This window comes from Rhodamnia argentea, chromosome 4 (assembly GCF_020921035.1).
Source record: "Rhodamnia argentea isolate NSW1041297 chromosome 4, ASM2092103v1, whole genome shotgun sequence".
NCBI classification, from domain to species: domain Eukaryota; kingdom Viridiplantae; phylum Streptophyta; class Magnoliopsida; order Myrtales; family Myrtaceae; genus Rhodamnia; species Rhodamnia argentea.
In genome coordinates, this window is record NC_063153.1 from 14110239 (window position 1) to 14137095 (window position 26857).

The following is a 26857-nucleotide window of genomic DNA, read 5'->3' on the forward strand; positions in this document are numbered from 1 at the left end:
AAGGAGAATTCCAAACGAGGCCAAAGCAAAAACTATTAATGATCTAAGTAGCATCGGTACTGACTCGCGACGCAACACGACACAACATAATACGTAATTCTTAAAAATTAAAAAATTCTGACATAACGGGACACGTTACATAATAAATGTATATTTTTCATATATACTTGATAAGTTATATCAGTTGTGAGTCTCTTTTTCTTTTTTTGTTAGGGATTTGCGATTGGGTTATTTTTTATTTTTTGGCTGGATTAATTTTGGGGTCATGGATATATGATTTAAGTATATATATTTTGATAAATTTATACTTTGACCCCTAATTTATTGAAAATGCTTAAAATTGACCCCGTTAGTGTTAAAATGGCATGTCGGGATGTTGGATTAGCATGTCGCTGGCGTGTCTAGAGTGCTGGCAACTTATCGATCAAATGTTGGATAGTGTCGGACACAATATGGAGGCCTCTGGAAAGCATATGTGCTTCATAGCTAATTATGTAGCTGAACTGACACAGAACCCATCCTTCATTCTCGTGACTGTTCAGTAGCTGCTGATGTATCTCGAGGCCAGGATTAGAACAGGGGCAAAAAAATAGAAAAAAAAGTGACTAAAATGTTGTTATCATTGATACATATCATGGTTTTAAAGCCCTTCTTTGTTCTTCGGCTTCTCTTTCTTGGGAATCTTAAACTGGACAGGAACATCCTCGCACGTTCTCAGTGAGGAAAACATGGAAGATGATCACATGATTTGTTGTACACCAGATGCACCCCACAGCATCTTAGAGGTCCCCTCTGATGCTCGAAACAGTGCCGTAAATCGGCTGATATGATTCGGCAATTTCGCGTCCAATCCCCCACGTCAGTTTCTTGATTGTCGACGAACAGCATATGACAATTGCTGGAGCATTGATCCTGAATCAGCTTATGACAGCCAGAGAAGCCGATCCGTCTTAGCCAGGGTGATTCATCTGGATTATTTCGTAACATGTGCGATAAGTCCGCACATGTTTCCAGCGATTCACAGTCTTTCGCATTGACAGGAGAGCTAGAATCTCTCGAAGCTGCTTGCAATGCCTCAAACAAAGCTTCTGCAACTTAGTAAACTGACTGATGCATGGGGGAAGGCTGGCAAATTTGTTCCCCGACAGATCTAAAATTGTCAATGACGACTCGCGCTGAAGATATTTCAAGAAACTAAACCAATCACATCCTCCAACTAATGTCTCCAATTGGACCAACTCTTTCGCATCGTCAACGGCGATGAGGGCCCTTTTTTTCTGCAAAGTCTGCACTTCATCGTGTTCGTGTTCCTCCAAATCCGCAAATCCCGACCATGTGAACCTCATTCGATTCCTTGGAAATCGGCACAGTCATCTCCTCATCATCCATGAACGGTGTAGTCCATTCTTCGGCCTTGAGTAGAGCAGAGAAGTTGTCAAAATCGATCCATTGCTCGTCGGAGCACCGGAACTCTTCGTCTTGGGCTGGATCACCAAAGTCCCGAGGCCCCCGGTGAATGGACGCCCCCTTGTGGAAACCCAGGACAATCGGCTCGGGATCCGAGAGGCCATGTCCGTCCATCGGAGCAGCAACCTGGCCGGGAATAGCCTCGCCTGTTGGACTGAGAATGGTTGATTCACGGCTTGCCATCTCTAAATGGGATGTATCGGTGCGGCGGAGGGAACCGTTGACCTGGAAGCAGAGTAGCACTTGTGGTGAGATTTTTAGTGATAAAAAATTTAGTTTAAGGTAAATTCGTTACATGTGGACTAGTTTGAGATTTTTGGTAATAAAAAAAAATAGTCTTTTGGTAAATTTATCACGGGTATACAATTTTGGAATTTATATTGTTGTTTAGGTAAATTTATCATAGGTATACCCATTTGAGGTGTTTCGTGATATTAATTCAATATTGGCGAAATACTAACTATTTTCTTACATAGAAAGTTACTAAGTATATGGATAGTCATTCTGATATTTACGATAATCACTAAACGGCTGGCGTATGAATGTTACCTGTGATTTAACTGAAAAAGTCACTAATTCGTAATTTACTAGAATTTTTTAAAGTAATTTCTTAACTTAACGGTAATTTGAAATTCATGCCAAATCAGTTAGTAAGCCACGAAAATCCCAAGTAAAATTGAAACACATAACGTCAAACAAATTTTTTTTCCACATCGGTTGGTAATTTCTCAATCAGGAATAAAAGCTTCCCTTTTTAGTTGTTCTAAAGTTTCACAAGTGGTCTTTCGTATTTAGAAGCAATTTGCAGGAAACTAGTAAAGTTTCTCGATGTACGGTAATTTTTCAACACTTTCATGAAACTAGTTTCTAAGAGGATTGAGCATAATAGACCGATCGAAATGGAAATCGTCTAGTTTAATCTGGTTTTCGGTTCCAATTATGTTCGGTTCGGTTCTCAATTCTAGGGGAGGACCGGACTGAGTAATACTTTAAGAAAAATATTAATTTTATAAAAAAGAGAAAAACAGAAAAAAAAAGGAAAAAAATCCAAAGAAGTAAATTGATAAAAATGCCCTATGGCCAAACCTTTCTTTGAAATAATAAGGGCACATTATATCTTTATTTAAAACAATATCCATTTTAAACCCTTATTTATTAACATGAATGCACTTCAGGCTTTTATCTATAATTTTTTATTATTTTAAATAAAGACCTAAAATGGCCTATTAATCTCAACTAAGAGCTTGACGTAAGGGCATTTTAGTCTTTTACTTATTTATTTCTTTTATTTCTTTCTTTTTGTCGGTGGCCATTGCCCAGATATGGCTGGGCAAAGGCCAACCCTACCTGGGGCTAGCAACATTGGCAAGGGACGGCCTCACTTCCCCCGCCGAGGACCCGTCGCGAGAAAGGGTCATCTCACCCAACCGCCGCTAATGAGGGCTTGGGCGAGGGCCTAGCAACCCCTTGAGCCATGGTCGTTGCCCACTAGTGAGGGGTGGCAACCATAGCAGAGGTGATGCCCTCATTTAAAAATTAGGGTAAATTGTATTTTGACTAAAAATGCTATTGATCGATCGGAATATTTAGCTAGTTGGCGAGGTGATGCCCTCATTTAAAACAATCATAGTCACGTCGGATCCTTATTTGAAATTATCGTGCCATTTCATGCTCTTTTTTGGAATGAGATTTATCTCATATCCTTATTTAAGAAAATGGGTTACTTCGTATCGTTATTTAGTTTCGACAAAAAAATAATAATAAATATCGTCATTTGGGATTTTTCGAAAAAAAACAATTCATGATGATAGCTCTAATAAAATCGCATGGGGAAAAAGTAAAACAAAATGAAAAAGGAGGAAATGGCGAATGGAACCATAAACCCCCAAAACCCTCGTTGCGCCTCGACTTCACCCCCGAAAGAGCGACCGTAATTGCACTCAGTTCGCTTTGCGAGCGAAGCGAAGTAAGGAAGAAGAAGCGATAAGATGGTGGTTCGGATCCGGCTGGCGAGATTCGGGTGCAAGAACCGGCCCTTCTATCGGGTCATGGCCGCCGATAGCAGATCTCCTCGCGACGGCAAGCATCTCGAAGTATTGGGTTACTACAATCCCTTGCCCGGTACTCCCTCTCTCTCTCTCTTTCTCTCTCTGTCCTTCCTTTCCTTTCCTTTCCTTTTCGTGTCTGGGTGACGGTGAAGTCATGGTCGGTTCGTCTATAGTGCTCGGAGCTCGTGGCGTGTGGGTTAATTTGTCGAACGGAAGTTGGTTGAAGTTGATTTGGTTGGTCAAAGGGTGCCCGCAGTGATTTGCTCAGGTGGGGTTCTTTCGGGTTTCATTGGGTGGGTTATGAGGAGGTGTTGGAAATCTCGGTTAGGAGGTACGAGTGAGCTTCGTGCGATTATTTTGGATAACGAAGCTAAGAGCTCAATGATTGGGTGCCAAAACTGCGTGAATTTGGAAGAAGAAGAGCTGCGAGTCTTTTCATCGGTAGATTTGTTTTGTTCCCTGTTGTTTCGATTCACTTGCAGTTGAGGTTGTTAGTTATGTTCATGGGAATGTCTGTGCATAGGACAAATGTTTGATGAAATTCCTGAAAGAAATTTGACTTCGTAGTTTCACCTCCTCTAAGCTCTTCTTTGGAACTTCTCCAACTCGCCATTCCCTACAAGTCCTGGCAGGGTCCAATGCGTAGAAAAGTTTTGTCATCTTGTTATTTCTCAGTTTTTTATAACCAGATCACTATGTTGTTTATGATTGATACTAGTTGCCTAAGAAGCAAATAAAAATTTGAGAATCAGGACCAATATATTTGGATTGATATGTTTGGCCGCTGGTCTTTCCATGTTGTTTTTAGATTTGTTGATGATGAACGTTTGCTAATTGCTCTAGAATTTCTTGGGTATGAATAGGTCAAGATGGTGGAAAGCGGATGGGTCTTAAATTTGATAGAGTAAAGTAAGTCCTCTACCCATTCATTTTTGCTCTCAATTGATATCTGTATGCTTGGAATAGTTTGATCGTGATCTAGAACCTGGCTAGAGTGGTTTGCTCTCAGGTAGTAATGTCACTGGAATTCTTGTTCACACCCAATAGGCCTCATGCTCCATCTGCCTTTTTTTTTTTATTGTCCTTTATTGGATGCAAGCATCTAGTTCTCTAGCATTAAGTAGTAGTGTGACCGTGCAAGCTCTGGATGGTTTATCCTTCTTCATTTCAGATGTTTCAAGCCGACGAAATGCAGGTTCTCTTTTTGACAAATAGGATGACCCTCTAGATGTTATCTTGTCTTACCCAACCATGACATGCATCTAATTGAGATTCCTCTCTCCATCTTGGTTTTTTTTTGGTAAAGCCTCTCTCCGTCTTTTTTTTTTTTTTTTTTGATAACCGAGGTGTCCGGGCTAGCTTGCGCGCACCTCGACTATAGGTTTGTCCAATAATCTTGAAAAGCCAGGAATTCATATTTAAAGAGGCTTACGTAGCCTCAAGATTTTGATATATGTCGCGTGAAGCATTTTTCTGAGGCTGCTTTAAGTCTAAGGGGCATAAGAAATTCTTTTTGGTCAAGTCCAAGCTTTCCGTTTACTGTGCATCTTTGAGGTTTTACGTTTCGAACTTGGGTTACATGCGAGAGATTAATTGATTTTCTGAATTTGCTGTCAATGTTCTCAAGTATCAACTTCTCCAAAAGGTTTTACTGATACATTTGTGTTCAGTTGCAAGCTTCAGAAATGTGCAGAATTCACTTGGTTATTAGTGGGCATGGATGCCTAATATATCTTCTGTTAATTGCTAGTGAGGACCATATGTACATGTTGTAAATATCCTCCATTATCGACTTACATGATAATGTAACCTTACGATGGAAGATATTCTGCATGTGTGGAGCTAGAAAGGGCAAAAGCTCTCTTAATAATTTCTCCTGTTCCACAATTCTCTGCTATGCATATACGTGCACATATTCTTGCATTGTGTTTTGATTATGTTATCTATCTGCAAGTCATCTTAATTGCATGTCAATGTTCGATCATGCTTGATTAGAATATTCTCTACTCCATTCAGGTATTGGCTTTCGGTTGGCGCTCAACCTTCGGATCCCGTCCAACGCATTCTTTTCAGAGCTGGTCTACTGCCTCCTCCACCCATGGTGGCAATGGGACGCAAGGGTGGACCGCGTGACACACGTCCTGTTGATCCAATGACTGGACGGGTCATAAATCCTGAGAAACAAGCTGCTTCCGTCAAAGCAGACGAACCCACTCCCGAAGATGCAAATGCTTAGGGCGGCAAGATTTTACCCAGTCTTTTAATTACTTTCACTTTTCTACAGTTCCCTGAAAAATTTTCGGGTATTGCTTCAGCTAGGGTCTGCGAGAGTTTTGTTTCCAATTTAAGGACAGTTTCTATGTACAAAATAACTGCTACCTGCTCCAGGGTGCTAGCAAACGTGCAGGAAATAAAACTCGTTCACCGTGTATTATACCTTGCATGTCTTTTAAGGGGCTGATAAACCCAGCTATGTTCATGATCCTGTGACCATTGCTTTCCTTTTGTAAGGTGAATTGCTTGTCCATCATTCTTACACTAGTCCTTGCTCCGCTACTTCCCTTCTCCGTGCAAATGACAGTTGCTCCTTTGTTGGTTTGTCATTGTGGTTCCCTCTTCCATCGCTTCCTCTTTTACTTAGGATCTTGTGCAATCTACGCCGTGAAGAGACAATTCATCCATTCTTCCGAAGATAGTTCTAAAGAATCAGCGGCATCTCCTGTTGCTCTCTGTAATGCAAATGATGTGAGATGATTGGCCGTAGCTATCCTCTAGAGTTAATGTGTGTCATTTGTGCAGTTAAATTGGCGTCAGATGACATGTCAGGTGTCAATTGATCTTAAGATGTTAAATTGGGCCTAATTTTGGCTAATTGGGGAGGCAAATAGGGATTCGGAAGATTCGAACTCAGGACTTTGTAGTTCTGATAACATGGGATGTTGTGTACGAATATTGTCTACTGTTCGATGAAGACGTGATTTAATAATTAAATATTTTATAATATAAATAATATTGGATTTTTAGTACTCATATCGACGTCCGTGACACATATATTCTGTTTTTAAAATGGGTTATAGTCTTTCCGAGTTCTTATGGACATGAAATTAGCTATAATAATCTTACGTAAGTGCTTGCGTATAACATTGGTATTAGCTTCTCGTAAATGTTTATATCGGCCTAGTAATGGAAAAGGAATATTTGGTAAGGATTACTTACTGATAATGCGAAAAAGTGCAGAGAATGTATCGAACCGATCTATTTTAAATCGCGAACTCCTGAAATAGGATTAGCCTCCAAGCAACGGCCATACGAGATTTTTTTTTTTTTCGTGAAATAGGACCCTCGCTCTCTTTTTATATACAGCATCCAAGCGCTAGTCATTGGTAAAATTATTCGCTCGCACTTTTATTTTGCTCGATTCTTGTTCATACAATCATATACTTTTCCACATGTTTTAGATCGCAGAACCGGAGAACTTCTCGATGATCATCGTAATCGATCATGAACTCCGAACAAGCCGGCTCATGCCAACCGCGCCCCGCTTCTCTTGATCGAGGACTTGATGGGCAATCAAGACCCCTCGTACACACTTCAATTTTGACCTAAGTTTTGTCCAAAATCCATCCCCAAGGTGTTGATCCGGGTAAGCTACTGATCAACGACTCTTCAATTTACCCTCACCGGGCTACAATCTATGCTTATTTGACGTGTGCTGAGCGGATCTTGAACCTGGATTCTCCGCACGGGCAACAGTACGTCATTGCACAGGAACTTTTGCAGATTTTTTTTTCCGTAAAAATCTAGATTTATTAAAAGTCCCAAAATTGGAAAAATCACTCCGAGAAATAAATCAATTCAACAATACAAAGTTGCCGGCTTAACTTCTTTTTTTTTTTTGTCATGTAGGAATAAAAGAGGGTAAACCCTTTTTCTCCTCCTATCTAATTTCGGAAGAATTATAAAAAAAGTCCTAAGCCTATTGTAATTGTGTCAATTCAGTCGTGAAATTTTTTTTATGCTGATTTAGTTCTAAACCTTTTGCAATTGTTTTAATTTTCAAGAGATTAGGTTCAACAAAGCAAAATTATATATGAATATTAGGAAAATTTTAGAAAAAAATAATCAGAATTGCATAATTCCTTCACCAAGCTTTGTATCATCAATTCCTCAAGATTTAGTTTACCCATCCGAGCCTTCTTCATTTGGCAACATTTCCCCCACCATATCTTATGAATTTATTCCTCGTCTATCTGTAAATGCAACACTGGAAAGAAAATCTAAACGCGAGAATATCAAGAAAGAAAAATTCACGAGCGAATCGTAAGTAAATAAAGGAAAAAATCTCCTATTCCCATTTGGGTTTTTCGAGATTAATAAAATTCCCCAAGCAGTCTTCAAATCTAACCCTCTAAAAAAAAATTTTCTAGAACAAAAAAAAAAAAAATCAATGGAAACGAAAATCTGGAATTCAACCCTAGAAATTAACAAAAATACAAAAAACAAAAAGGAATCCGAACATAGGTAGAAATTACGATCATCTTCACCGCTCCGTAAATGGACACACTCGGAAGCAGCTCGCGAGGACCAGGTTGTAACTAGGGTTTCTAGAGAGAGAGAGAGAGAGAGAGTGAGCAAGGGAGAGAGAGGAGGAGAGGGAGATCGATTTAAAAGCAGGTCACGTTCACTTCGCCTCTCCGCCTAAATCTCCACACCGCTCTCCCTCTCGGATTCCCAAATCCTAGGGTTTAACCTCCCTCCTCTTCCTCCTCCTCCTCCTCTTCCGGGTCTCGCTCCCCCAATTCGGGTCGGGGTTGTCTGCTTCGTCCGAATCTGCCGCCATGAGCAACGCGAAGGAGAACTTCAACGTGGCCGATCTCACTGCTGGTAAGCTGCCAGTTCGCTGGACTCTAGTTTCGGTGATCTTCTCTTTGATTTTTTCGAGCTTATGATGTGATTGCTTACCTTTCTTTTCCTTTTTTTTTTTTTTTCCTGTAGCTCTCAACGACGAGGATCGAGCTGGCCTCGTTAATGCTCTCAAGGTCAGTGAAATTTCGCCTTTTTTTTTTTTTTTTTTTTGTTTCGTGGGTTTACTTTAGTTAGGCGAAAGGCGGGCGACTTTAGTTTATCCATTGCAAGCTTCTCCGAGACGGTTGTCCGTGTGGTGGAAAGTTGCCTTTTTTCCTTTGTTGCTTGATTTGGGATTCGTTGGGTGACCGTGCGTATATGTTAGTGCTTGAACTTGTGGCGATTTTGTGCTGTGGGGTTCAGCATAGGTGCTGACTTGTCTTGGGGTTTTGCAGGATAAGCTCCAGACTTTGGCTGGACAGCACTCGGATGTGCTCGAGAGTCTTGCACCCAATGTCCGGAAGCGCGTGGAGGTCCTGAGAGAGATCCAGGCATGTTCCTCTTGTCGAAAGGATAAAAGAAATCTTGCTGGCCTAAATCTTGTTATCTGCTGTTGGATTCGCTTCTTTTTGAATTCACGCCTTTTAATTGGTTGTTTTACTTTGTGAATTAGTGATAGAATGATTTGCATCCTCTTAATTTGGGATTGTTTAAGCCCTGCAAAGTACTTCCAAGTTCTTAAGATCACTTCGCTTTGAAATAAGAATAGAAATGTGTGTGGACACATGCGTAATGTTTGTTTCCTCTAATTAACACAATTTGTTTTTTCGGTGGAGCTGATGGCCTTTAGAAGTTGTATAATTCTGAACATTCTTTTAATGTGAATGATTAAATTGGTTTTAATAAGATGATTTCCTACGAAGAACTCTACCAGGTAACTTGTCTTTTGAGTTTTTCTTTGCAAGCATTCGATATTGAGGAGATGTGCAATTGGCCCAAGTGGGTTTTACTGAACCTGAGCATTTGAAATGAACAGAGCCAGCATGATGAAATAGAGGCAAAATTCTTTGAGGAGAGAGCTGCACTTGAAGCAAAATATCAAAAGCTGTATCAACCTCTGTACACAAAAGTATTGTTTTCTTTTTCTACTTCTTGATTCTGTAGATTGAAGAAGAGATATCCTCTCTCAGCTTTTTATGTGTTTATGATTATTCTCTCTCAAACTCTTTTTTTTTTTTCCCTTATGTGATCGGGGTTGGGGACGTTGAACTGCAGAGATATGAGATTGTAAATGGTGTTGTGGAAGTGGAAGGGGTTACTAATGAGGCAGCGAAGGAGCAAGAGGAGGCCAAAGCCGATGAAGGTACCTAGTTGACACCTCTCCCTCCCATTATTTTCACTTGGTGCAAACTACATGACATGCCCCCTTTTTCTTTTTGCAGAGAAAGGAGTCCCTAATTTCTGGCTTGCTGCCATGAAAAACAATGAAGTTTTAGCTGAGGAGGTGTGTAGATTCCAAATGCATTTTTAAAGTACTGACGCCAAATATTGGCTACTTCTCTAACTAAATTTATCATTTTCCCTTTGTTGATCAGATCTCCGAGCGTGATGAAGGCGCTCTCAAATTTGTCAAAGATATTAAGTGGTGTAGAATAGATGACCCCAAAGGGTTTAAACTTGAGTTCTTCTTTGATACAAACCCCTACTTTAAGAACTCTGTCTTGACGAAGATCTATCACATGATAGATGAAGATGAACCTATACTGGAGAAAGCAATAGGGTAAGTGGCTTTTCTTTATGCCTAGTGGAAGCTTGGTTTTCCTTTGCTGTTGGGATGAACCTTTTTTGTCGTTCGTCTTCATGGAGGTTTTTTTCATATTCTAACCTGTATGGCAATTATTCGGTTCTTATAGGACGGAGATCGAATGGTATCCAGGAAAATGCTTGACGCAGAAGCTCCTCAAGAAAAAGCCGAAGAAAGGATCAAAGAATGCGAAGCCTATAACAAAAACCGAGAATTGTGAAAGTTTCTTTAATTTCTTTAATCCGCCTCAGGTCCCTGATGATGATGAAGACATTGATGAAGAGACTGTATGGCAGCAGGATTGATTAAGAAAAATTTTCTTTTTTCTTCATTTCCATTAGGTTTATTTGATCAGTGCTATTCTTTTTCAGGCTGAGGAACTTCAAAATCTGATGGAACAAGATTATGACATTGGGTAGGTTCCTCATGACGTGTCTTGATCAAAGACGTTTGCATATACTTGCTTTGACAGTTTGATTGCTTCCTGCGGTTGCTTTGCTCAATGTACTCATGTTTCCGACTCATGTGCATCTTGCAGGTCGACCATCAGGGACAAGATCATCCCGCATGCAGTCTCATGGTTTACAGGGGAGGCTATTCAAGGAGAGGATTTGGAAGATCTAGAAGACGACGAAGATGATGAAGACATTGACGAGGATGAAGACGAGGATGAGGATGAGGACGAAGAAGAGGAAGAAGAGGATGAAGAAGAAGACACAAGCAAGAGTAAAAAGAAGGTGGGATTCTGTTTGATAGTGGGTATTTCTGTCTGCTTTATATCTCACAGGCTGATAATTCTGATTAGAGCTGAACTAATTTCTATTTATATTTCATGAACTTTGGGAATTTACCGCAGTCATCCGGACAGAAGGTACCCTGATTCACTTTGTGCATATTTATTTACTCTGATTCATTTTTTTATACCAACTAGATTTTGTCTCTCGTATCCTAAATGCCACTTTTGTTTATTATTATTATTTTTTTACAGAAGGCTGCCAGAGCATTGGCTGGGGATGCCCAACAGGGAGAGAGGCCTCCAGAATGCAAGCAGCAGTGATGTTTTCGCTCCATTGAAATCGCAAGAGTCTGAAGCAGGCCGTCACAGATTGAGGAGTGGGGGGGGGATGGGTTGTATTGCAGTTTTGGTCGGTCTAGTTTGTTTCTCTTCTGGTATGTGGGGTGATTGATTGGGGAATTTCTATCGTGGTATAGTTGTTGGTTTGATTTGGGAGGTATGGCTCATGTGTCTAGGGAAATCATAGCATATCATCATGTGCTTAAGGTAAATCTGCTTTAGGGATCTTCATGTCTTACAATTTTGTTCCATTGGAATGTCTCCTAGTGCTCTTGTATTCGTGATCATCGGACTACCGATTATTTGGTATTAAAAAGTCAATTCATAGTATTTGTTTTTACTTTATCCTCTGGAGTCCACTCTGCTTGTGGCTTTGGGCAATCATGGCTCTTCTGCTTGCACTCTGATTTATGTTCTCCTCTTTAGTGTCCGGGAGATGTTTACACAGAAAATTCGAATCATGGTGTTGCCAAGGTGGGCAAGAACATGATTTATCCTATATGATGACATTACGGAAGCTTAGAAAGCCTTTGGGTATGGGCTGCTGGTTGATTCCCACTCTAGGTTGGAGATTTTGATTCGAGTGAGAACCAGTTGGACCGGTGTCACGGGGTAATGAATTATTAGATTATCTTTTCATTGCATCATATCGTTTACAAAAATAAATAAATTTAAAATGTTTTTATTTTATAGTTCATAAAAGTGTTTAGATATAAATTATTATCGATAGTAAAAATACTTCATAAGTTGATATTTTTCAGAAAATGTTTTCCGGAGCATTAGTAAAAGTTGATGTTGGTCTAACTTTGTTCTCGGATGGGATCAGTCCTCCAGCCAGGGTTTAACAAGCACAACATCGAAGAGAAACCGCCATGCTGGATCATCATCGGTAACTAGTGACCTATAGCTTCGACACTGACATAGTCATAGGAGAGCCAGCTCGCTTCTTTTGCTCCACCCGATTTCGAGGTTCCGCAACTTTTGAGGTTTCGCACCTTTCTTAATCAACGTACGTTCGAACGCATTCACGATAACTCAAAACTTGGGTTCGACCGGGCTGTAGCTCCACCGGAACTGCACCGGACGGGACTCGTATTTATGTCGCGACCCAGATCGAGACTCGATAATCACTTACGAAGAAAGAGGGTCTGGACGAACCTATACGATATTTCATGGGAGCCGAGTCATCGAATAGAAGTCAAAACACGGTGTTCTGTTCGCCATGGGTGCGCATGAAATCACTTCAGAATTTTCATTTTTTTGCCAAAAGTTCATCTGGCAAAGAAATGTGTTTGATAAAAACTTGATCGAAGCAGAAATTCATTTAATAAAAAAATTTATTTATGGTAGGATTTTTTACTTTTGATAAGATTTTTCACTTATGATAGGATTTTTGGTCAATTTTGAGAAGTAAAAAATTTTAACTTCTCGCCTCCGTAATCGCTTCTTGGACCACACCCGCCTCCGCCGACCACCGTTGCTGCAACCGCGGGTCGCCGACCACAGCTGCTGCGGCTGCACGCTCTGACCCACCCATTGCCGATGGCCGTCCACCGCCATCGACCACCCACCCATCGTCGTCGGCCGCCCACCGCTGTCGCCGCGCACCGCCGCCACCGTCCATCGCACCCACTGCCGCCACCACCGCCGCCGGTCACCAACCACAACCGCCGCAGCCACCGACCACCGCCGACCGCCGCCACCGCCTACTACCACCACCACCGTCGATCATCGCCGCCGAATATTTTGTTAATAATGTTTCAAAAGTAGAAATTTTTAATCGTTACCAAACGAATTTTTTTGATCAGAAATCAATCTAAAGTAGAAGTAGAAAAATCAACTTTTACTTTTGAAGAGGAGTGGAAAAATCAATTTCTGATCAGAAGTTGATTTGTCGGAGAGAAGTGTTACCATGTGCACCCTATGTTAACCCCCCATTTCTGTTGGGACTGATGAACCCCTTATCTCTCGTTAACCTGTCCAAATTCGATTGTACGGCCTGTCGCACGAGAAACATCGACGGGATCGAAAGGGCTCGCTGCTCCGTCCTACGGTAGGACTGGGAATTAGACTAGAGCTCCGACTCTCGGCTTCGTCTCCCGCTGATTCCATGGTGGGGCTGCGCGCGATCGCTTGAATGGCGAGGCCTCTTCGAGGCGCTTGTTCTCTCAGACGCTTCTTGCTCAAATCGGAGGTCGATCTTTTTCCGTCCCCAGTTCTTGTACTTCAAATTCTTGAGCTTGCTGTGATCGGTTCGCATTTTACAGTTGAATTTGATCGCCTCTGTGATCTTGCTCTGTTTGCGCCCGTGGGATTCCGTTTTCTTTGTCCTTTCTTTTTTTCTTTGTCGAATTTTCCTCTCTTTTTATTGAGCTTGCGGAAGTTGCTCACTTGCGAGAAGGGGGGGAAAAAGGGTGAAATCGTGTTTGGATTGCTCGTGCGTCTGGTTATAATGGTGGTTCTTCGCTGACTGAAAAGAGTGGCGACTGGTATTGTGCCGAGTTTGGAGATACTTTAATGCTTATGGCATTAGCAGTTTGCACTGTTTTGAAGTCAGAGGTTGTTCCTGCTCTTCAACTCTCTGGGAGAGGGAATTGCTGTGTCGTGGGTTACATTTTACTCATGCATTGGTCTCCTCCTTTTGGGGTAGTCGTTCTAATTTTCTCTTGGACTGCAGGGCCATTGGGCAGGGCTATTTAGAACTACTTCTCAAATTTGCAACTTCTCTTCTGGAGGTGCTCTTTCTCCCTACGAATCTCAGAAGATTCTGCATTTCTTACCTTATGTGATAAAGACACTCTCTCGGGCATTACCAGTGAAGTCTCTATTTAGTGTCCGTTGCTTGCAAGTTTTCATGGTTATATGACAAGTTACTTAATTTGAATGGTTATGCGTGCTTTAAGAGGTCAAGTGGTCCTATTTGGTGAATATAAGCAGTGCCTTGAAACGTGTATTAAATCGACAATACATACGTTCTTCATTGATGTAATTCACGCTAGACCATATAGCGTCCCCAGCTCTCTTTAGTTGGAAGGCACTCTTAGAAAAAAAATGTCTGTTATTTTTCCTGGAAGGGCAAGAGATCTGTCATATTTGTTACAGCATCGTGATAATAGAATGAAACAGGATCATGCTGGATTGAGTGAGCCTTCTGCTTTTGAGTTTACACATGAAGTCTGTACTTCCCTTCTGAACTGTCAATTTCTCCCTGCACGAAGGTAGGACGAGATCCAGGTCTGATGGGAGGGAGTCTAATGAGGAGAATATTTCTAAGAAAGATTTGGCCTTGCAACAAGCTCTGGATCAGATTACTTCCTCCTTTGGAAAGGGGTCAATCATGTGGCTTGGTCGATGTGTCTCTCATAGGCAAGTTTCAGTCATTTCCACTGGCTCGTTTGCCTTGGATATGGCTCTTGGAATTGGTGGACTTCCAAAGGTACTTGGATACTCTTTTTATACAATAAAGTTTCTGGTTCATTTGATCCAGGTGGCTTTCAAATTATATGTATTTTTCACAGAAAATATAAAGTGGACTTATGTAATTCTCATGTCCGATATGTTCCATTGTTCCGTGATCAATGCTTGTTGAATTCCTTAGGGGCGTGTTGTAGAGATATATGGTCCTGAAGCTTCAGGAAAGACAACACTTGCATTACATGTGATTGCTGAAGCACAGAAGCAAGGAGGTGACACTTTAAACTCGTAAAGTCTCTCTCTCACCTATACCTGGCTATTCAAGAAAAAGAACATTATTGTCCAGTGTGTATTTATGTTTGCCAGGCATCTCATCAAAGCTTTACACTTAATGGTATCAGCAGTCTTGTATTCACTTCACTTTATGTAAGCTTCTTATTATGAAGTGATTATCCTTGCTAACAAGTTTTGCAGCTAGCACAGATTGATATGCTGTGCTATTGATGAATCCTGTTTTAATGCATAGAAAAGTGTCACTTGCATATTTAATGAGCAGGCCATATATTTATTGGTACATGTAACTTGGGAAAACAGTGGCGGTACACATTCAGAGTTCTTGGAATCCCATATTGTCGTGCTGAAATGGAGCTTATCATAATAACTGGCACCTCATAGTGCACTCTGTTTGAGGATATTTCATCTTCTTTTTATTTTTATTTTTATTTTGTAGTGGTTTAGTCAGGAGTGCAACCTATTGGTTGACTCCCAACATGTCGAGACTTTGCCTTATGCAAGCACTCATTTTCTGTAGGTTACTGTGTTTTTGTTGATGCGGAGCATGCTCTTGACCCTGCACTTGCTGAGGCTATTGGAGTGAACACGGAGAATTTGCTTCTGTCCCAACCAGATTGCGGCGAGCAAGCTTTGAGTCTTGTGGACACTTTAATAAGGAGTGGTTCTGTAGATGTCGTTGTTGTGGACAGTGTAAGTCCTCTTTACTGTAAGTGTATGTAGTGAACACTGCCAGATCCATTACATCATTAGAATATGGAAATTCTGTTTGCAGAAGGTCAATACTCAGACAACAGAAGCAGCATCAATGTTGGTGTAGGTTTGGATAACTAGGTTATTCTACCATTTTAACTGTTAGAATCTTCTTTTTATCACGTATCTTAAATTCCAGGTGAGGTATATGAGTATCAAATTTACTTTATTTGTAGGTAGCCGCACTTGTGCCAAAAGGAGAACTCGATGGTGAGATGGGGGATGCTCACATGGCAATGCAAGCTAGGCTGATGAGCCAGGCACTTCGGAAACTAAGTCACTCCTTATCACTATCACAGTCTATATTAATCTTTGTAAATCAGGTATACCTTCTGGAGACTGGACAATTGTAATTGTGGTTGTAAATTTATCATGTTGAAAGCTAATCTGTCATATTCAATTACCTTCATGGACGAGAGTTCTTTTGAAGGGCATTCCAAGCTGTTCGAATGTTTTCTTTCATGGTCAAGATAAGTAGGTTGTGAGGCCGCAACAAAGATGAGGCCTGTGTGAGACGCGAGAGTGCAGACTATGTTTTCCCCGTGCTTCTGCATGAGATTTGATTGGTCCAGCTAGAATGAATAGTTCAAGCTTGCTTTTCGGTTGATTGGAAGTATAACTTGGATCTATGCTTGAATATTCCATCTGGTTCGTTCCCTGTTGCTGCTTTTAAGAGTTTAATAATCCCTAACTGCATGGCAGATGTATGCTGACAAAAATAGAGTCACATCTAGCACAGGAAATTGCAACTACAAACATGAATTTTTCCTTCATGCTTCCTTTTATTTTCTTTTCCACTGTGAATTCTCCTGTCATGCTTCCCTTTCTTTTCTTTTCTTCTTTTTAGATTTTCGTTTGCACTTGCGGTGCAATTGATGGAGTGAAGTTTTCGATGTTCTAGCTAACTACATTAGTTTTATTTTCTTTCAGGTGAGATCCAAGCTTTCGACCTTTGGAGGCTTTGGTGGACCCACTGAAGTTACTTGTGGTGGAAATGCCTTGAAGTTTTATGCTTCCGTGCGCCTAAACATTAAGAGAACAGGGTTTATCAAAAGGGGCGAAGAGGTATTTGATCTGTAAATATATTTACGGCACTTCTTATTCGGAAACGAGGTTGGCTGAAATATATCATTCTACTTCGATTCACGTGTTTGAAGCTTGGATTATCCGACTCTGAGTAGTATTTTAATTGCATGATCAATTATATCATTGCTCATACTCGTAGTCATTTCAGGAGCATTTCACTATATTGTCTTCCGAGCAGTGTATTCTAATAATATTCTTCGTTGGGGTTCGGATCATGTTGCTTATTCCAGTTTTCTATGCAGACTACAGGCACACAAGTGCAGGTCAAAATTGTGAAGAACAAGCTTGCCCCTCCATTTAGAACAGTACAACTTGAACTGGAATTCGGCAAGGGAATATGTCGGAATTCAGAGATCATTGATCTTGCATTGAAGCACAAATTCATCACTAAATCTGGGACAACATATGGACTAAATGATCTGACTTTCCACAACAAAGAAACGTTGAAACGGTTTTTGGACGGCAATGAGAGCATCCGCGAAGAACTTATGACTAAACTCAGGGAAAAGCTCGTGGCCGGGACGGTTAAAGATCCAGAAGACAAAGACCGAAAGCTGGAAGAAATAGTTTCCACAGATGAGGACTCGGCCACTGCAATTGAAGCCTAGTTATGTACGTGGTAACGTAACGGTTTCTTTCTTCTGCTGTATCATATTGTACATATTCTGCAACCTGACTGTTAATAGCTGAAGTTATACTTAGGCTGACGAATGCAATTCCAGCTATATTGCACATGTACCCAAGCTGGTAAGGTCGTTTTCGGTTGAAACGTCATGCAAGCGATGGAGTCTTCACATCATTTCCCGCAACAGTGACCGTCATTTCCCCCCTTCCCCTTTTCCAGAGAGGTTGTGAATGTTTCGAATGTTCCGGGAAATATTATGTTCTGAGAACTCCTAGATTTTGCATCGAATATATCGCCAGAGCTTACGAGTTCGGAATTATGTCGAGACTCGAGGTTCGAACGATTTGACGAGCTCTTTTGCCTGCATCATGTAATTGCATGTCCGGTTGCGCTGCATTGCTTGCTATTGATTAGCATTTGTGACAAGATGCGTACCTCGTACCATATCTCATCGAACACCGATCCACATGGAGAGCCCTGTTAATCAATTAGCGACTTTAGCGCCGTCAATTGCCAAACGCAACAGAACCAGAATGCCCCGTCATCGGAAAGATTTTAAAGAGTCGGGTCAGACGCTATTTAATTCGAAGGTTGAGCAGCCGAGTCACAAGTTAATTAGATGCATACTAACAGGTTTGTATCGCATTCGATATCGGATTTCAAAGAGTTTGAAATCCTCACCGGCCTGTAATCATATACTTCGTTCAGCTTGTGACCTTCAACATCACTCTCCTAGGACCCTCAGTCAGGGAGAGAGGCTGGCAGCATCAATGGCTTTTTGGACTTTGAATTTGAAGGTACCTTCCGGGGAATTGTTTGTGGAATTCAACAAAAAGATAAACTGGTCAATTTCATTGATCAGACACATCTCTCTTTCAGTATGACGTTAATACGTCCTTGTCAAGACTCAAAACCGGTCAGGGGTCCCCTACCAAAGTTCACAGTCAATTACGTAATTGCGCTTTGAACCCGACACTGCATCGGCGCTTTCAACTGACGACAGGCGACGCTTGAGTTTCTGCATATGGGTATAGGGGTGTGCATGGTCCGGGCCGGTCCGGTCTCGGTCCTGGCCCAATAGGACCGCTAACTATTGAAAATCTAGTCAACTTAATAAATTATGTCATGGTAAAAACATAGCAACTCGCTATGACTTTTATGATCGATGAACTTGACCAAAATGTTCGAATTCAATACCAAATCAAGCCATTACATGATAAAAACATCACCAACCGCACTCAAAAAGCCTCGCAGAGAGAAAAGATGACCAAAAACAAGATGGAAAATAAGACTAAAAAGAGAGTCTTGAGGAGGAGAGTGCGACCGTGCAAGGTTAGGAAAAAAATGGGCAGTGGACTTTTATTATTCTGTTTTGTTTTCAATTTTTTTTTTTTGCAATTGTATATATTTATATATAAATAATTATATATTATTAGCGGTCCGATCCGGGCCGGGCCGGTCCGGTCCCAATGCAAGAAACCCGAGGACCGGACGGCCCAATCACCGGTCCCATTTATTTGGACCGGGGATCGGACCATCCACCTCAAGGACCGGACCAACCCGGCCGGTCCGGGCCGGTCCCGGGTTGGTCCGGGCCGGTCCGGTCTAGTTTGCACACCCCTAAATGTACCCTCGGATTCCTGTCAATTGTTCATCACATGAACAGTCGATGTTAGTCATTTTGGTGGAGTGAATAATGTCAATAAGCGGAAGAGGATGATGCACAAATGGGTCGACCATGCTCTAAAAACATCAAAATACATGTCTGATTATTACAAGGTAAGTCGAAACTTATTGTACATATGTCAATTCAGTCTTAAATTTTTAATTTTATCGATTGAGTCGTAAACCTTTGAGCGAAACTCCAAAGACCGGATCGCCGGATAAATGATTTCTCGCAAAAATTGATCATAAGGAGTACATAAAAATTTCGTGCAAAGGTTTAGAACTAAATTGATAAAATTAGAAAGTTCATGATTGAATTGACTTACGTATTGTAGGTGTAGGACTTTTTTTGATAATTTTTATGCCATGCCGCTCGGGGATGTGCATCGGTCTCGATCCAACTAGGTATTTGACCAGATTAGATCGAATTGGCCATTTCTGGATGATTCTTTGGGGGACCAGTTCGGTTTGCGGTTTCAAAAATTTGGAACCAAGAATAATCGGATTGGTTCCCGGTTTCACATAAGGAACCGGACGGACAAGACCGGACCAATGGACTTGCCAAGATTCCTTTATTTTTTTATTATTATTCTTAAGCAAACCCGAATTAGTAATTTTTTTCTCTAATGTTGGGAAACCCCCACCTATAGAGAATAGAAGAAATAAGAAAAAAAAAGGTCATCGATTCTAGGACTGGGCGGGCCGGTTCCCGATTCCACGAATTGGGAACCGACCCTGCCTGGTCCGATTCCAATCGATCACCCCTAACGCCAATGATTGAAGCCCATTTCGTGGAATTAATTTGTAACATAAAAAAAAAAAAAGTTCCTTTCTCCCATATTAAATTGGGCACAAAATCCTAAAAGAAGTTGTGCAACATGAACCCCCCCTCTTCCCTTGCTCTAAACATTAACATAATGCTATTCAGGTTGTACTTGGCCTCCTAAATTATGACATAACAGATACCTCCAACTTTATAATTACCTTAAATTTTAGCAATGATTAGAATTTGACTAAGAGTGACATAGTCAAACTCAACCTCAACCTCATGTTTACACAAATCCTAGCAAGCTTTGCGGCTTTTTGCCTAATTTCTCCCAAATGCCCCTTCTTTTTTCTTTGTGGAAACAGGAGGGTCAATAAAAACTGTGTCGTTCTCATTAGGAAGTGACATTGCATGCTTCCTCGAAACCGGGCAAAGATGGCAAAATTATTTTGCTAAGAGAAAAGCCAGCTTCTTCGAAACCTCTTCTCTTAATTTCCCTCCACAAATCATTCTTACCCCTTTTTTTTTTTTTAATCATTTTGTCAATTCTTGATGTGGATATGTGGACTCTAGACGGAAGAAAAGTAGAAAAGAGGGAAGGGAAAACGAAGGCAATCGAATTTCTAGAAAGTGGGATCCACCAGCTTTTTAATAATATGGCTTTGTTAGAAAAAAAATAATAATAATAGTATAGCTTTGAACTTGGCGAAAGACAGGTTCGGTCTTTCGACAAAAAAATATCCCGGCTGTCCTAAACTTACTGTATAGATACTAATTTAATTATAAATTCTTTTAATTTAGTCGGTTTAGTCTTAAATCGATTCGGATTATGACTATTTTGCGGCTTCCCATGATGGGTAAAAATGTAAGCCTAATCGTAGTACTCGGCGAAGCGCGACATGTCGGATGGACGATAATAGAACTATCCTAATGATGAGTTGATAAATGGGAACGCGATTATAAATGAAGTTACGAGGCACTCCTGATTAGCTAATTCTAACCTATGCACAAGAAAGCGATGATCTAGTTTGGCACGTGAAATGAAATTATCTTACTATGCACGTAAATAACGATGTGAATTATCACAAAGGTTTTCTTTTTCTTTTTTTAACCAATGAAGTCTCTTCATTTGTTGTCTTCTTATGCGAGTGTTTTTCTCTTTTTGTATTACAAATTCGAAAGTATCTCACATCGCTTGTTTTGAGAATTAAATGCTTTTTATATGTGTGCGTTCTCCCTCTGCCTATCGGTTTAAGCTTTCGGATTGATATTATCGCACGGTATGGGACCCCTGCTTCGGTTTATTTTGCGTGCACAACTCCCCTCTCGTCAATTCCTCTTATGTTTTTCACATACATGCAATTTATTTTGCTCATCAATCTAAATTTTCATGTCAGATGACGATGCTAGACGTCAAGAACCCTAAATTTGTGCTTGAACACGTGTACAGTGCGACGTCGGATTGGAGTGGGAAATTTTCTTTTTTCTTTTTCTCCTGTTTGGTCCGGTCAATAGCGCCGTCTAAAAGTGCTTTTCGATTCGCATGTACAAAACAGAGAAAACGACTCTTCAAAAACTCCTTTTGAATTCCACCTCAAATGGGTGCACAGCCAAGTGTTTCGTTTTCAGGTTGCCACGTCGACGGGACCCACGGAGCTGACGTCATAATTTGATGATCGTTTCCTTGTCTGGGTGGGTCCCGCTGGAGGAAAGGAGCGTTCCAGAATATTTTTCATTTTTTTTTTCCAATCTTTTGACCGTTTGACCAGCTTTGAACGGCACATCTTCATCGATCTCGGTCGGATGTTTTGTCCATGGGTTTGGTTTGGTGCCCTCGCGTCGAAGAGTCTTCCCCCTCATACGAGCAGCAGTCAATTTGGGCGACACATCCTGGGTCTTTCCAAAAATTCCTTTTCCCCTTTTTTCTTTTCGGTCTCGAGACGGCTAATTCAGGGCTGTCCCCGGAATTAAAAACGACGAAGTTTCGTCGTTTATGATTCGACAGTGCATCGGGAATCGCATTGACAGTATGAATTTTTTTTTTCTTTTTTTGCTCGGTTCCTAATTTGATCTCGATCTTATGCTATCGAAACAAGATGAAATATCACAGGATATTACTGATTATTATTACGGAATCGAATCGGAGATGCTGGTCTAGTCTATATGGTATGCGAAAAATTAGCTGACGGTTGCCACTAAATTCGGAGATGAAACAGAAAACCCTACCGGCAAAATCCCGACACAATCAAAATGGATGATCGGTTATTGCAGTTTCTAATAAACGGTTCTCTAATATCTCTCTTAAGAAAAAAAAAAATTACTCAAATGAATTGTCTATTGGAAAAATTACCAGAAAAAAAATAAGAAGACTATATTGTGGCTACAAAAATCAGAGGGGCGGCGCTCCGTTAGTAAAGAGAACCGTGAAATCGCGCCTGATCACCGTCGCGCGAGCGGGGAATCGACGGCCGAGATTGAGCAGCGGCTCGTTGACGAGCGGTGAAGATGGGGTAGGCCATGTCATATGCCGTGGATGTGCCGCCGCACAGTATAACTACTACCTACTCCTTGGAGAAAAAGCTGGGAAATCTGAATCGACGGCGAAGAAAAATGTCATTGTGCCAGGTCAGCAACTACCCGCCTCACTGCTTCCTGGAAGCCCGACTCGTCCCATTCGCCTCCCTACAATAATACAAAGGACCAAATTTTTGAATAACATCATTAAATTAATATCAAATTAAAGATTGTCCTGAATCTAAAAAATTAAAAAAAATGGAATAATCTGAATTATAATTAGTCCTTGTCGATTTCAACGTAACAAGACGACGAAAGGGGAATGAAACAGTTCATACATATTAGGTTCGTAAAATTCATTAGTGATTCTTTCCCTTTTTTTGGAATCTTGAGTGGTGTTTCTCGTCGATGTGAATCATATGTGAATCATGTGCACCTAGAATGTATTGCATTACAAATTAAAGGAGCGCACGAAAACACTTCTAAAGTAGAATTTCTGCTCCACATGTGTTTCTGGAGCGGAAATACATTTGGTAACAGGATTTCTGAAGCAGAAATCCGTTTGGTTATGCAACTTTATTTTTCTATTTCTGGAGCATTTTTTTTTAATTTTCAGAAGTAATTTTGAAGCCACTTGAATGAGTAAAAAAAAAATTAGAACAGATAACTTATTATCGGAAGTTGATTTCTAGAGTAGAAGCGTTGTCATGCGCATCCTAACATACTGATTAAACTCATAAAATTGTGTCGTAAAATGACACATACAATCGTAATTCACACATATAAATACCTATCTTAATTTTTTTTTTTTTTGTAGTATGACCCATTTTAGAAGTGAATGATATGATCATGAGTGATAACTAACTTTTCATTTATAATGAGAGAAAATAAGATTACGTTGTTCTTTGATGTTTAAACTATTCAAAAACGTCTCATAGTAAGAAAGATATTACCGCTAATTAAGAAAAGAGTAGATAGAATTTAAACACTAATTGGTTAAATCTATCGCGTCATTGTTTATTGGGCATACCTCGACGTTTAATCTCAGGTTGACCCGATTGACGATGTTTGATTCGTGCACTTGGGTATCGGCTTCCATGGACATCAAGCTCACGTTCCTCGCTTGCTTCAAGAACTCGAGGATCCGAATCACCAGATTTAGTGCCGAGCAGTGTCCCCTCACGGTCACCTGCAAATCCACGGTCCGGTCTTGGGATGTCGACTCCGAGACGGTCCCCGTTCGGACGTCGACTCTAGAGCCATCGCTTGACGACCCGCTCGGCTCGCCGGTCGGGGGTTCCGTCGGCGGCAAGGCTTGGGCTTCGAGTATGGCGTTCTTCCGGCGGAGATCCTCGACTTGTTCCGTCAATGAGCTGAGGTACTCTCTCGTGGTCGCGAGCAAGGATGCTTTGTCTTTCTGCACAATGTGATAGCCACAGATCTTTTGAGGAGTAATGCATCTTGAATTGTACATGACATTATAAGCTGATCATTGAACAGCTTGATTACACGAAATAACAAATCCCATGTAAACCCAGAAAGAAACCTGAATTGGTTCAAGTCACAACCTCTTGAATATATGCCAAAAGTGGGAAAAATCATTTTTCTTTTGCTATAGAAGATAAAAGTCTCTCGAAGTACCTTACATACCTTGGTTCCAGGAGGAAGAAGTGATCTCAATGCGACGAAGCTCTCGTTGAGCTTCTCGCGCCGCTTCCTCTCCGACATCATATGGTGGAGCTGAGTGGTCGACGGCGGACGGATCCCGCCTTGCAGCCGGTCTCGCATCCGCATCAAGTTCATGCTCCGGCAGTACGCGATCGCCCGCTTGAGCATGCTGTGCTGCCGAGGGCTGGCCTTGATCTGCGGTCTCGGAAGCAAAGCCGGTGAATACCTCCTGAATGCGGTTGATCCAGGATTCTCGACATTCATTTGTTGCTGATGTAGTTGCGACGAAGCAGAAGATGAAGAAGGCGACGATAGAACCGCAAGGAAGGCTCTCGTCATAGCGGCGTGTTCGCTCTCAGGGACAATCGGGAACTGAATGTTCCCGAGCGATCCTGCGAATTGTTGCATTGCTTGCAATGGGTGAGGACTAGTACTAGTTGTACTCGTAGCAGGGGTGGTGGTCGTTATAATTGGTAACGGCTGTGTGGTGATATTCTCTACAATTGGAGGCTCTCTGAGGGTAAATTCCGGGTTAATGAAAGAACTGGTGGTGGTGGGTATGTTGAAGAGAAGAGAAGAGTATTCCGGGCTGTCCATGGAAAGCGATCTTAGAGACGATGAGGAAGACGAAGGAGGATTCGTCATAGCAGTAGTGTTTGGTTCAGTCGCTCGGGCCAATTCGCGCATCGCTATTTGTCTCGAGAAATCCTCTGGGAACAAGGTCATCATCTGCATTTCTATGTCAACCTGGGAAAAACAATCATTTCTGAGATTAATCATACCGACGTCTTCATCTTCTTCATTTGCGTAAAACATCGTCCTGAATTTATTTACCTGAGGTATGTTGGAGAAGCCTAGCTCAATCTCTCCACTCCTGCATCCCATGAATACTGCAATCTTGAGAAAGGTTTAAGCTTCATCAGGATCTGCAGGGTATTCTAGGAAAAAACTACATGTATGCTCATCAGAAAGCACGTTTTTTGTTGCATATGCCTACCTTGATGCTTGCTTCCTGCAATCAAAAGAAAGGGAGAAAATTAGCACCTTTGAGTTGGTAAGACGATGCAGAAACGTCAGATTCAGCATCAAGAATGAGAATTACGAAATGGGTATGCGAGACATTACTTGATAGAATTGTCTTTGACAAAAGTGGGAGGCCAATCTTGAAAGGTCTTCCTCTCTCAATTCAAGGTAGGGGCTGCTGCTCCGGAAGGCCAATCCTGGGACTTGGGTGTGGCTGCTGCTTATTATAAAGTGGGAACAACATGAATTAAAAAAAAAAAAAATGGAAATTCTCAAATTGGGTAAACCCCAAAACTCTAATCTGTCAATTATTTGCTCTTTGAATGTTAGAGATGTATTGTTCAGATCATGCAGTACCTGTTCTGATCAAGGATGAACAAAGACTGCCTATATTCGTCAAAAAGTCTCCTGGGTTGAACGTTGCTTCCATTGCGACCGCTTGCAGCTTCCTGGAAGAGACCATCCAAGTAGCACAAACAGCTGTCAGGAAAAGACAAGATCATCAGCCAACACAAACACCCAGAGAGCACTAAATTAAACATCAGTGGAGAAAAAGAGAGAGAGAGAGGACCTGGTGGGAGATAAGTAGGACCAGAGACAGATGTAGCTGCAACCAAAGGACTGGGCGATGAGGTGGAGGAATTCGGAGCGAGCATCTCTCTCCAGGAGGAATGCTGCGTCCATGGGATGATGAGCAGCGGATGGAGAAGACGAAGATGGAGATGAAGAAGAAGCGGAGAGATAGAGAGAGAAGGGGACTGATGCTGCATGCATGAAGATCCTCTTATATGGTTCAGATCATCTCTCTCCTCTCTCTCTCTCTGGTTTCTTGCCCTTTTCTGGCCCCTCTTGATGGTGGTGTGGTGTCCCTACCCTTGTCCTGCTTCTGAAAAGTATTCCCAGGTATATATAAGGAAGAGAGAGAGAGAGAGAGAGAGAGAGAGAGAGAGAGAGAGAGAGTCTAAGCAGCCAATCTTTTATTCCGCAGAAGGTTATGTCAGCAGTTGGCTTCCAAGGACTGGGTGCTGAGCAGGATGACAGGGTCCATTTTGGAAACAGGAGAAGGTCTTGAGAGGTGGAGCGTTGAAAAGTACACGAGGCTTAGATTGGGCCGAGGGAGAGAGGGGAGGAACTTAGAAATCCCGAAAAAAGCAACTTTAGATCAACGGAGGGCTCGCGGACTTGGCGTACATCATCGAGACTAATTCTATTAAATCGAGTTAATCATAATTAAAATGTGTGAACTGATCCTAAAATCTACCCGTGGAAAAAAAAAAAATTGACGGATCATGATGCAAGCGTATGTCTGGAATCGATCGAACTTTTAGTTGATTATGATATGGACACACTGTTTCGATTGATGTTGTATAATTTAGACCAGATTACAACCAATAACAAGTCAAAGCAAATGTACTTTCATTGGCCGAACAGACTCCTGTTCATTTTTACATCCCATTTCAGGCACAACAAACTTAATCACGTATCGCTTGCTCATGGAGATCTAATTTAACCTTCTATGCATAGCATATGAATTTTTTACTTCTGATTTAAATGTTCGATCTAGAAACGAAAGATCTCACATTCGAATTACAATATTACTTTGCTTGAGAGTAACTTTGGAGGGGGGCCGCCACGTTCACCATCTCGTGAGTCAAATCTCACCCGATGCACCTAACCGATGCTGCTACACGTATCTACGAAGACGAATTCGAGTCCGGAAAATTCTTTTATATATATTTTTGCCTATCAATATTGTTGACATGCTCCTATTGCTGGAGACTGCCTTGCCCCCCACAAAAGGGAAGAAAGATAC

At 41.4% G+C, this 26857-nt stretch overlaps 4 protein-coding genes across 5 annotated transcripts; 3 read left to right on the forward strand and 1 right to left on the reverse strand.

Annotated features, from left to right (window-relative positions):
• The first annotated feature begins 3301 nt into the window (after positions 1-3301).
• Positions 3302-6051, forward strand: LOC115756356 (30S ribosomal protein S16-2, chloroplastic/mitochondrial). Its single transcript, XM_030696080.1, has 3 exons — positions 3302-3588; positions 4379-4424; positions 5532-6051. Exons 1-3 carry the CDS (start codon positions 3456-3458, stop codon positions 5749-5751), a joined length of 399 nt encoding a protein of 132 aa, XP_030551940.1. The 5' UTR covers positions 3302-3455; the 3' UTR covers positions 5752-6051.
• A 2043-nt stretch (positions 6052-8094) lies between these two features.
• LOC115756339 (nucleosome assembly protein 1;3-like) lies at positions 8095-11569 on the forward strand. The gene is made up of 12 exons (XM_030696063.2): positions 8095-8399; positions 8511-8554; positions 8816-8911; positions 9397-9489; positions 9636-9723; positions 9803-9864; positions 9956-10140; positions 10274-10451; positions 10536-10579; positions 10703-10901; positions 11021-11035; positions 11153-11569. Exons 1-12 carry the CDS (start codon positions 8354-8356, stop codon positions 11219-11221), a joined length of 1119 nt encoding a protein of 372 aa, XP_030551923.1. The 5' UTR covers positions 8095-8353; the 3' UTR covers positions 11222-11569.
• Positions 11570-13213: 1644 nt separating this feature from the next.
• On the forward strand, positions 13214-17614 carry LOC115756354 (DNA repair protein recA homolog 3, mitochondrial-like). Of its 2 annotated transcripts, none has more exons than XM_030696076.2 (8): positions 13214-13433; positions 13917-13974; positions 14458-14675; positions 14838-14925; positions 15465-15637; positions 15874-16020; positions 16628-16762; positions 17026-17614. In XM_030696076.2, exons 1-8 carry the CDS (start codon positions 13377-13379, stop codon positions 17389-17391), a joined length of 1242 nt encoding a protein of 413 aa, XP_030551936.1. In that variant the 5' UTR covers positions 13214-13376; the 3' UTR covers positions 17392-17614. The 2 variants fall into 2 exon arrangements, with proteins under 2 accessions (XP_030551936.1, XP_048133761.1); XM_048277804.1 differs by having other exon boundaries at positions 13383-13433; positions 14462-14675.
• Positions 17615-22281: 4667 nt separating this feature from the next.
• On the reverse strand, positions 22282-25784 carry LOC115756341 (putative transcription factor bHLH041). The gene is made up of 8 exons (XM_030696064.2): positions 25616-25784; positions 25402-25524; positions 25147-25261; positions 25019-25033; positions 24856-24918; positions 24004-24768; positions 23384-23770; positions 22282-22521 (listed from the first exon to the last, which is right to left on the reverse strand). Exons 1-8 carry the CDS (start codon positions 25726-25728, stop codon positions 22453-22455), a joined length of 1650 nt encoding a protein of 549 aa, XP_030551924.1. The 5' UTR covers positions 25729-25784; the 3' UTR covers positions 22282-22452.
• Positions 25785-26857: the final 1073 nt, after the last annotated feature.

What these genes read in the sequence shown, in the direction of transcription:
- LOC115756356 (XM_030696080.1), top strand. Translation starts at nt 3,456, where the DNA reads ATGGTGGTTCGGATCCGGCTGGCGAGATTCGGGTGCAAGAACCGGCCC. An exon ending in TTACTACAATCCCTTGCCCG is followed by an intron (nt 3,589 to 4,378) that starts GTACTCCCTCTC and finishes GGGTATGAATAG; the next exon opens with GTCAAGATGGTGGAAAGCGG. An exon ending in CTTAAATTTGATAGAGTAAA is followed by an intron (nt 4,425 to 5,531) that starts GTAAGTCCTCTA and finishes TACTCCATTCAG; the next exon opens with GTATTGGCTTTCGGTTGGCG.
- LOC115756341 (XM_030696064.2), bottom strand. Translation starts at nt 25,728, where the DNA reads ATGGACGCAGCATTCCTCCTGGAGAGAGATGCTCGCTCCGAATTCCTC. An exon ending in TTCTTCCTCCTGGAACCAAG is followed by an intron (nt 23,771 to 24,003) that starts GTATGTAAGGTA and finishes CACATTGTGCAG; the next exon opens with AAAGACAAAGCATCCTTGCT. An exon ending in ACCTGAGATTAAACGTCGAG is followed by an intron (nt 22,522 to 23,383) that starts GTATGCCCAATA and finishes GTATTATTGTAG; the next exon opens with GGAGGCGAATGGGACGAGTC.
- LOC115756354 (XM_030696076.2), top strand. Translation starts at nt 13,377, where the DNA reads ATGGCGAGGCCTCTTCGAGGCGCTTGTTCTCTCAGACGCTTCTTGCTC. An exon ending in TTGCAACTTCTCTTCTGGAG is followed by an intron (nt 13,975 to 14,457) that starts GTGCTCTTTCTC and finishes CCCTGCACGAAG; the next exon opens with GTAGGACGAGATCCAGGTCT. An exon ending in TATTAATCTTTGTAAATCAG is followed by an intron (nt 16,021 to 16,627) that starts GTATACCTTCTG and finishes ATTTTCTTTCAG; the next exon opens with GTGAGATCCAAGCTTTCGAC.
- LOC115756339 (XM_030696063.2), top strand. Translation starts at nt 8,354, where the DNA reads ATGAGCAACGCGAAGGAGAACTTCAACGTGGCCGATCTCACTGCTG. An exon ending in AGGTCCTGAGAGAGATCCAG is followed by an intron (nt 8,912 to 9,396) that starts GCATGTTCCTCT and finishes TGAAATGAACAG; the next exon opens with AGCCAGCATGATGAAATAGA. An exon ending in GAACAAGATTATGACATTGG is followed by an intron (nt 10,580 to 10,702) that starts GTAGGTTCCTCA and finishes TGCATCTTGCAG; the next exon opens with GTCGACCATCAGGGACAAGA.